Source organism: Sinocyclocheilus rhinocerous, unplaced genomic scaffold, assembly GCF_001515625.1.
Source record: "Sinocyclocheilus rhinocerous isolate Xijiao unplaced genomic scaffold, SAMN03320098_v1.1 scaffold200, whole genome shotgun sequence".
NCBI lineage: Eukaryota > Metazoa > Chordata > Actinopteri > Cypriniformes > Cyprinidae > Sinocyclocheilus > Sinocyclocheilus rhinocerous.
In genome coordinates, this window is record NW_015641014.1 from 1,089,811 (window position 1) to 1,099,930 (window position 10,120).

General features: G+C 38.7%; 1 protein-coding gene across 1 annotated transcript; it reads left to right on the top strand.

Moving 5' to 3' along the window:
• The first annotated feature begins 4,484 nt into the window (after positions 1-4,484).
• Positions 4,485-9,920, top strand: kcna6a (potassium voltage-gated channel, shaker-related, subfamily, member 6 a). Its single transcript, XM_016569735.1, has 3 exons — positions 4,485-5,412; positions 6,694-7,623; positions 9,476-9,920. Exons 1-2 carry the CDS (start codon positions 4,842-4,844, stop codon positions 7,578-7,580), a joined length of 1,458 nt encoding a protein of 485 aa, XP_016425221.1. The 5' UTR covers positions 4,485-4,841; the 3' UTR covers positions 7,581-7,623; positions 9,476-9,920.
• Positions 9,921-10,120: the final 200 nt, after the last annotated feature.

Below are 10,120 nucleotides of genomic sequence, written 5' to 3' on the forward strand. Positions count from 1 at the left end.
GTGTCTCCCAATCCTGTGTACTGAGACGATTGAGACATGATGCACACAATGTTCACTTGTATTGCGTATGTCAACATACCAGCTACAGTATCAGTTTATTACAGATACTACCGGTACATGATTTATGGGCGTTCCAATTTAAGAATTGTCGAGGAATGATATTTACGTGTTCAATTTTACTGAATTTTGCACAGAGCATTCACATACAAAAAGCGGGTTAATTTCACATCTTAGTCAATATTTGTTTTTGTTTTTTTCTTTCACTTTGTAGTTTTGCTGCTAAAGAAATTAGTCATTTATAAATTTAATAATTTAATCAAGCAGTTTTATTTTTTTATTTTTTTTTATCACTCGTGTGTATCACTTTTTTCCATGAAATTTGACTGCTTAAACATAAATGACATTTATTTAAAATGTATCCATTTTTTTAAATTTTTGCATAATGCTTCATCCACACCACTAGGTGCCATTATAAACCCAAGATGCCAGCATAGTACAACATAAAAATTACTGAATGTACCTTTAAGGATCATGTTTTTGTACAGGTAAAGAAAAGAAAATACAAATTTTTGTTACAAAAACGCTTTAAAATCCAAATTTAGCCTCAAAATTAAGCTTTTGGCTCAGAATTGATAGGAACGTAAGTCTCCATTAAAATGACCTTCAATAAGATTTGCTTTGATGTTCATTCACACCCAAAACCAAAGCTTTCATGTTGAGCAGGACACACTTCAAGGCTTCCTTCCAGCAGATCCGACCGCAGCTCGACAGCAGACGGTGTCTGCTACTATAAAGGGCAAGTCTTAATCAAGGCCTGTAATCGTAATCCGGAAAGAGTCAGGAGAGGAACAGAGCATGCAGAAGATACCTTCCAACCTTCCGGATCTCCACTCTCAGGTTTCACCCCCTTGCTTCATGCCATGGTCGCCTATCAGCAAAAACATGCTCATCAAACTCAACTGACACCCTGCTAAAACCAGTGACCATCAAACCCCCAGAACTGGCGCAGTGCCTTGTAGTCGTATTCACTTTCTATGGAGGAAGCCTTGATCTGCGGCAGCTAAAGGTGTCGAAGTCAGCAGCAACTTAGCACTGTCTCACACTACGAACCTGCTGAGCTCCAGTAGCAGGTGTTTCTTGGCTTGTTTCGACAAAAATATTTTTCACCTTAAATGTAGCAATTAGGTGTTGCTGCAAACAATCTTGTGGTCCATTTAGGTCACGTTAGAATATGTTTACAGGGGATAAAAATGTTTAAGAAGCTGATCATTTAAAGGAAAATCTCTTGGCAGTCTTCCTTCTGTCACCTGAAGCTATCATCACCCATATATCAGCCTGTGTCACCTCTGGCTCAAAGGCCATTGCTATATTAGCTATAACACATTAGCTCACTGGTAGCAAGGTCTTATAGTTACTGTAAATCAATAATAATAATCTTAAATGTCCAAATAATAATCTTGAAGGTCCAGCCCATTTTTTGGCAAATTTTTTTTATGAATGTCATTTTACCTTTTTAACAGTAATTTTAAAAAACTAATTAGAAAATATTACAATTTATTATTGTTGTCTATAAATAAGTAATAAAAATTATAACAAAATTATATCTATAAATAAAAACAGTTCAGATGACTAGTGTACATATTTCTAATTCCTGAAATCATATAACTGACTTTGCGCTTATTTATACTATATTAGTATATATTACTATTATTATTAATACTATATTATATATATATATATATATATATATGTGTGTGTGTGTGTGTGTGTACTCTTAAATGCATTTGGTAGTATATTAAATAATTTTTATTTTAGTTTACATTATGCGATTTATCGTGCAGCCCTAATAAATACACATGCATATATTTAATAATTTCTTAAATATATGCATGTGTTCACAGTACACACACTTATCATGTGTAAACAAACTTTTATTTTGGAATGCGAATAATTGCGATTAATCGATTTTAGTCTGTCATTTTAGTACTTTTTTATTCCAGTCAGTCCCATTGAAGTTTTTCATCTAATATTTATGTTTCATTTTATTTCAGCTTTGTTTCAAAGTTTTAGTTTCATTTTACAATACCAGTTCTACTTATTTGTTATATTTGGAACTTGATAGCTCAATTCTCATTCACTTTTTGCTGTCCAGGAAAAAAGGCAGCCCGGACATTCACACAATGACATGAGGCTGAGTAAACGATATAATTTTAGGCTGAACTATCCCTTTAAGAAGGAATGTGACCTCACATGAAAATCAACTGTGCCAAAACATACATAGTACGTGAATGAGTACGAATTTGTCCCACTATTACACACACAAGAGTTTTTTAAGGTACTATCACACACAGGGGATGGTGAAAGTATTAAGCTGCCTGTTAGACATGAGTTTGTAATATGAGCCGATAAACTGAACGGAGATGCTAGTGGGTAAACTCATCAGAGCTTTATTTAGCCACGGGAAAGACTCTTATAATATTATATACACAACTGCACAGAAGCAGAGAGTAACTTTCATTGAAGATTATCAGCGCCACGGGTCTCGGCTCCATATTAAAGGGGTCATATGATGCGATTTCAATTTTTCCTTTCTCTTTGGAGTGTTACAAGCTCTTGTTTGAAATTTGAGGGCCTAAGGGTTGTCATAGCTGAAAACATGTTAAATTCCATGCATGTACCATTACACCGTCACACACGAGGTGGAACGTGAGCCCAGATTCCTCTGGGAGCCTGACGGCATCTGAACATTACAGGAATTCCATGCTAACATTTGGGTGTGAACGGAATGATGACATCTCATCCCATTGGGCCATCCTTCACTCACATGGCCAGCGCTGGTGCCATTTATTAAGGTGGCATATTGCTTACTGTCAGCATTTTCCCCTCATGGGAATCCCTGGCCTTTTCTGCCCTGGCTCGAGGGATTTGCCTGTTTATCGGGTTCATCTCCAAGACTCAATCTGCTGTTACTGATTGCTTGGAAGTGCCTTAGTGATTTATCATGTCTGTTTATATCCAGTTATTTTTAATGTCGGAAAGTAACAGTGTTGTATACTTTTAATAAAAGAGACATTAATAAAAAAGACAGAGCTACTAAGCAAGTTACAATTAGTATCCAAAAATATAGGCTATGTCTCACAGATTTGCTGAAAGATGGAAAAATATAATTCTACATGAAATCATAAAATACATCTAACCATATAATTGTAGTTAAGAATCCCTTAAAGGGTTAGTTCACCCAAAAATGAAAATTAGGCTGTGTTTTACTCACCCCCGAGGCATCCTAGGTGTATATGACTTTCTTCTTTCAGACGAATCCAGTCGGAGTTATATTAAAAATTGTCCTGGCTATTCCAAGCTCAATCATTGTAGTCAGCGGGTGTTGCAGTGCTTCAGTCCAAAAGAAGTGAAATAAAAAGCGCCCATCCATAAAAAAAAAAAGTGTCTCACACGGCTCCGGGGGATGAACAAAGGCCTCCTGTAGCGAATCGATGCGTTTTTGTAAGGAAAATAACCATATTTAAAACGTAATAATCACTTTAATCTAGCTAAACGTTTTAAATATGGTTACTTTTCTTACAAAAACGCATCGATTCGCCACAGACCATAACGTTCTGTTTATTATAAGCGCGCGATGCCAGCTCTTTAAATTCATGTGGATTCTGATTGGCTGGAATCATTCTGAAAGTGATTAAAACTATATTTTTCCTCTTTGTCGTTATTGTTATAACTGTTACCTATTCTCATAGAATTACAACCATTATTAAAACTTTATAGCCTATTATCGTTATTCCTTGGTATAAACAGGCCCTTACACTTGTCAAAATGGGCACTGTTGTTATTTTGACAAGTTGTTAATGATGTTAATGAGAATCCCTTATGTCAAGGTGACTGGCTGATGAAAAAATTATAATAATAATCAGAGCACTGGTCTAAAATAGGCCTAAATAAATAAACAAACAAGCAAGTAAGCAAAAGAGAATCATTACCAAGCCAGTTGATCCAGACAACTTTCAACACACAGGTGTCGGAGGTGTGGTGATTCTCTCTCTCTCTTTCTCTATATCAATCAGCACCAATGAACCTGAGGCATCATCACATTTCTGCTTGGGGCCTCATGGTGTTAGTTGTAAAGTCGGCCAATGTAACCGCTGCTAATGACTCTTCTTATGGAGTCGCACTGTGCAGGTGCTCAGGTGTCAGTCACGCCAGCATTTTCAAGTTCAAGAGGCCCAGGCTGGAGCAACACTGCGAGAGTTTTTGGATGTAGGAAATAAACTGTTTGGACGCATTTCTGAATTCGCAAACTACTTGAAAAGTGATCGTAATTATGAGCAAATGGGTCATTTCCGAAAAAGTGGCAACAATATCAGTTGTTTCACAAACATATAAATGTTGGCTTTTATTTTATATATCTTATGTAAGCTATACTTTATAATAAAAACATTTGATAAATACAATAAACAAAAACAACGTCTAGTTCTTAAATCTTCAAATTACAGGTTCTAACTTCGTGCCACTAAAGATCAAAACACCCGACGCGCATTGCTTCGGTGTGCCAATCAAAGTCAGCCCAGCCTTTGCTGTCTTAAGCAGTCTGTGTGGTAGGCTACTATATCTGTTTGAGCTCTCGGCTGAGCATGTTGTCAGAATGACTTCTATTTCATTACACCAATAAACTAGTTTTAAAAAGTTTTAAAACTTTTAGAAGGTAGCTTGGTACCTTTTAGAAGTTAGTTTAGGGCTCTATCTCCGTCAGGCTGGAGCTATCGGATCCAAAAAACTGGTGGAGTGGCGGAAAGTCGTGGAGGCACAACAGACAACACTCTCGAGGGGCAAAGATGTCCCGAGAGAACCACGATGAGAGTGTGGACCACGCTGCCCCCTTCCAGGACGTCTGTGAAGTGGAGCCCCCTGACCAGGAGTGCTGCAAGGTAGTCACCATCAACATTTCAGGTCTGCGTTTCGAAACTCAACTTAAAACCCTCGCAAGATATCCTAACACGTTACTAGGAGACCCAATTAAAAGGATGCGGTTCTACGACCCGTTGAGAAACGAGTTCTTCTTCGACAGGAACCGACCCAGTTTTGATGCCATCCTGTATTACTATCAGTCTGGCGGGAGGCTTCGAAGACCCATCAACGTGCCGGTTGAAATCTTTATGGATGAAATTAAATTTTACGAAATTGGTGATGACGTCGTCGATCGTTTCCGAGAGGACGAGGGTTTGTTAAAAGAAGACGAACGTCCCGTTCCGTCCAGTGAGTTTAAGCGTCAAATCTGGCTGCTGTTTGAGTATCCCGACAGCTCTGGTCCAGCCAGAATGATCGCTATAGTATCTGTAATGATCATCCTGATATCCATTGTTATCTTTTGTTTAGAAACTTTGCCAGAATTTAGAGAGGATGATCGTGTGTTCAACAACCACCTTGCGCCGAACGGAACGACTGCTGGAAAAAGATCTAGTATATCTCTTCTTATGGAGTCGCACTGTGCAGGTGCTCAGGTGTCAGTCACGCCAGCATTTTCAAGTTCAAGAGGCCCAGGCTGGAGCAACACTGCGAGAGTTTTTGGATGTAGGAAATAAACTGTTTGGAAGCATTTCTGAATTCGCAAACTACTTGAAAAGTTATCGTAATTATGAGCAAATGGGTCATTTCCGAAAAAGTGGCAACAATATCAGTTGTTTCACAAACATATAAATGTTGCCTTTTATTTTATATATCTTATGTAAGCTATACTTTATAATAAAAACATTTGATAAATACAATAAACAAAAACAACGTCTAGTTCTTAAATCTTCAAATTACAGGTTCTAACTTCGTGCCACTAAAGATCAAAACACCCGACGCGCATTGCTTCGGTGTGCCAATCAAAGTCAGCCCAGCCTTTGCTGTCTTAAGCAGTCTGTGTGGTAGGCTACTATATCTGTTTGAGCTCTCGGCTGAGCATGTTGTCAGAATGACTTCTATTTCATTACACCAATAAACTAGTTTTAAAAAGTTTTAAAACTTTTAGAAGGTAGCTTGGTACCTTTTAGAAGTTAGTTTAGGGCTCTATCTCCGTCAGGCTGGAGCTATCGGATCCAAAAAACTGGTGGAGTGGCGGAAAGTCGTGGAGGCACAACAGACAACACTCTCGAGGGGCAAAGATGTCCCGAGAGAACCACGATGAGAGTGTGGACCACGCTGCCCCCTTCCAGGACGTCTGTGAAGTGGAGCCCCCTGACCAGGAGTGCTGCAAGGTAGTCACCATCAACATTTCAGGTCTGCGTTTCGAAACTCAACTTAAAACCCTCGCAAGATATCCTAACACGTTACTAGGAGACCCAATTAAAAGGATGCGGTTCTACGACCCGTTGAGAAACGAGTTCTTCTTCGACAGGAACCGACCCAGTTTTGATGCCATCCTGTATTACTATCAGTCTGGCGGGAGGCTTCGAAGACCCATCAACGTGCCGGTTGAAATCTTTATGGATGAAATTAAATTTTACGAAATTGGTGATGACGTCGTCGATCGTTTCCGAGAGGACGAGGGTTTGTTAAAAGAAGACGAACGTCCCGTTCCGTCCAGTGAGTTTAAGCGTCAAATCTGGCTGCTGTTTGAGTATCCCGACAGCTCTGGTCCAGCCAGAATGATCGCTATAGTATCTGTAATGATCATCCTGATATCCATTGTTATCTTTTGTTTAGAAACTTTGCCGGAATTTAAAGAGGATGATCGTGTGTTCAGCAACCACCTTGCGCCGAACGGAACGACTGCTGGAAAAAGATCTAGTATATTCACCGATCCATTCTTCTTGTTGGAGACCATCTGCGTCGTTTGGTTTTCCTTCGAACTGTTTGTAAGGTTTCTTGCATGCCCGAGCAAGCCCGCCTTCTTCAAAGACATCATGAACATCATAGATATTGTAGCTATTCTTCCATATTTCATTACTTTGGGTTTAGACCTTAGCGAAGTCCAATCAAGCTCACAACAGACCACGTCTCTCGCCATTCTGAGAGTTATCCGCTTGGTGCGCGTCTTCAGGATTTTCAAACTCTCACGGCACTCCAAGGGTCTCCAAATTCTCGGTCAGACCCTACGAGCGAGTATGCGAGAACTTGGACTACTGATATTTTTCCTAATCATCGGCATTATATTGTTCTCCAGTGCGGTGTACTTCGCTGAAGTGGACGACCCGGAATCGTCTTTTACTAGTATCCCAGACGCGTTCTGGTGGGCGGTTGTTACCATGACTACTGTTGGATATGGCGACATGCACCCAGTGACGATAGGAGGCAAAATTGTTGGATCAATGTGTGCCATTGCAGGAGTTCTTACAATCGCCCTGCCGGTACCAGTAATCGTGTCTAATTTTAATTACTTCTATCACCGAGAGCACAGCGTGGAGGAACAAGTGGAATATACTCACGTAACTTGCGGTCGCCCGTTGCCTGTCGAATGTGACCAAAATAAAAGCGACAGTAAACCCTCTCTCGTGAAATCAGAGCATTCAGATGACGACGACTGGAATTCAATAAGCATATTAAATTTCAATCCATCAGAGGAATATACAGGCAAACTCACAGATGTATAAGAACACCAAAAGAGCTGTAGGCCTATCAAAGCGGCGCATCTATGTGAGTATTAGTCTTGCTGTCTAAATACTTTGGGTTTCTTGTTTGTAGAGTTACAAAAGATTATGACTGGATGAACCTTATTCAGAGCTGTTGTAGATATATGTCACAGTTGAATTCTAAATTAGGGCGCCAAGCTTCTACGTTGCTTGGCAACCATAAACGGCCAGTACATTGAAAGCGCCAGAATAAGCACGTTGAGCCTTACATCATCCCCAGTTTTCCAATTTATGCACTATTCTATTCCATTTTGTAGTATATAAATAGTGGGAGTAGTGTGTTCACACTGAAAATTCACTTTAGATACTTGCACTTAAGATAACCCAGTGATGCACTGAATTGGAATGTTGGACATTTCATTTTTTGTACCTGCTATTGGCTTTACTGGAACATTTTAGATTTTTATTATTAATGCCATATAAAAGAATGATACAATGAGACATGTTCAGTTCAAAAATAATTGAATTGCCATGTGCTTTATGCAACAATATAACTTGCTTACTTTTACAGTCATGTATTACAGTAAAGCTTTTTTTAATAGAAAAAAATGGAGTCAGACTATTTATGGGTGTGAAATTTTCCCATTAATAAAACAATTAAAACAATTGTATAAAATATGTTTTGTCTTTACCAATTCTCTGGCCACTGAAGATTATAGCCTAATTGTGTCAGATCCTCTCAGTCAGAACTCAATTGCTTCTTAATTAAATGTTCTCTATCAGTTCAGAATATTTGTGTATATGATGTTGGGCACTTCATTAGGAATTACAGGAATTTCATAGGGAAAAGGGACAAAAAAAGAAAAAGATAGACAAATATACAAACATACATGAAGAAAAGCAAAACAGTAAAATGAAAACATCTTTAAATAAACCTCAAAAACCTAGCATTATTCTTATTAGTCTGAGGGATGAAATTCAGGAATTTAATTTCAGATGAAAATTTGGAAGGCACAAAGAAGAATTAGACCATGTTTGTTTGTGAATGAAAGATTTTGCATACAATATAGAAGCTGGTAAAATATTAAAGAGATAAACAATCAGGATTTTTGTATTTTAAAAAATTATATCTTTGGAGGAGTAATTAACTCCAATAGGGCTGAAAAATGAAAACTTAATCAGCCCAGAATCTATTCATTTTGTTACAATTAAAAAATAAGTAAGTATGCCTAGCTGTTTCTTCTACTACGCCACGAAATGAACATGTGTCATCAGTATCAGAATATTCAAAATCGAATGAATTAACAGGATAAATGTTATGCAGAAGCCTTCTCCAGTTTACATTCACAAAAAGGATCCCCAGTAGAGTTTGGCCCTTGGCTGTGTTGGACACTTCGTGCACTCAACTGTCACAGCTTTCCTACATAACGGAAGGGCTGTCGGACTCCAATGTTGGAGACAAAATAACCTTATACAAATCTTATACTGGACTTCTGAGTACATAGTGCATAATATAAGTGCATAATATGTAATTTGGGACAGAACCTAAGCCTACACTTCAGCAGCTGTAAAATTAAAATAAAAAATGTAATATTTTATTTTCAGCAGAAATCCATTGGGTTTTTATTAATGGCCTAAGAATAGTAAAATATGTTAGTAGGCCTTGCTACAACCATGAACAAGGTATAGAGAAGAGGTTTATGTAAATAGCAAATTATTTATTCACTTGTCACTCAAAAAGACCAACGTAATATTATGGGTATTGATCGCCCCCATGCGGCGGGATTAGGGTTCTTTAGAGGCTACATTACGCCTGAGCCTAGCAGTAAACTTTTTTGAGAACACAAATGTCACATTTAAAGATAGTTGCATGTCTCATTATCTGTCACCACTATTGATGTTACTTCTAATTGCAGGAAGCAGCAGCTGTATGACGACACTTCTTCTGTACAAAGAAGACAGTTCATATTACCTGCATAAACAAGCAATATGTGTGTATTTTTGTCAGTAGCGGTCCGTCAGAGAAAGAGTTGAAAGGAACAAACAGACTAATTGATACAATTAACTTTTTCAATTTACCCATTAATGTGTATAATGCATATGATGTGAATATTTTATTACGCGGAACCCCTGGCGAGTTTTAAACACTGCACGGATGTTTCAGGAGGCTGACAGCATTGCCTCTAAACTTACCAATCAAAGTATAAACTACTTCCGTCTAAAATGCGAAATGAGGCTAATAAAATTTGCTTCTTTCTGCATATAACCAATCGTTGTCAGAGAGGCAAGCATTGAAACCAATCAGATTTCAGTATCATGTTATTGAAGTAGCCCCTCACTGCAGAACACAAGATCCAGGGGGCGTGGTTGGATCCACATCTAGGGGGTGGAGATTGGTTTAGGGGTGGAGATGGGTGGGTTTAGGGGCTCTGGGGGTGGAGATTGGTAGGTTTAGGGGTGGAGATGGGTGGGTTTAGGGACTCTGGGGGTGGAGATTGGTAGGTTTAGGGGAGGAGATGGGTGGGTTTAGGGACTCTGGGGGTGGAGACGGGTAGATTTAG

Excerpts from the sequence above, each read along its gene's own strand:
- kcna6a (XM_016569735.1), top strand. The coding sequence starts at position 4,842 with ATGTCCCGAGAGAACCACGATGAGAGTGTGGACCACGCTGCCCCCTTC. Across the intron at positions 5,413-6,693 it reads AGAATTTAGAGAGGATGATC|AAACTTTGCCGGAATTTAAA; the intron begins GTGTGTTCAACA and ends TCTTTTGTTTAG.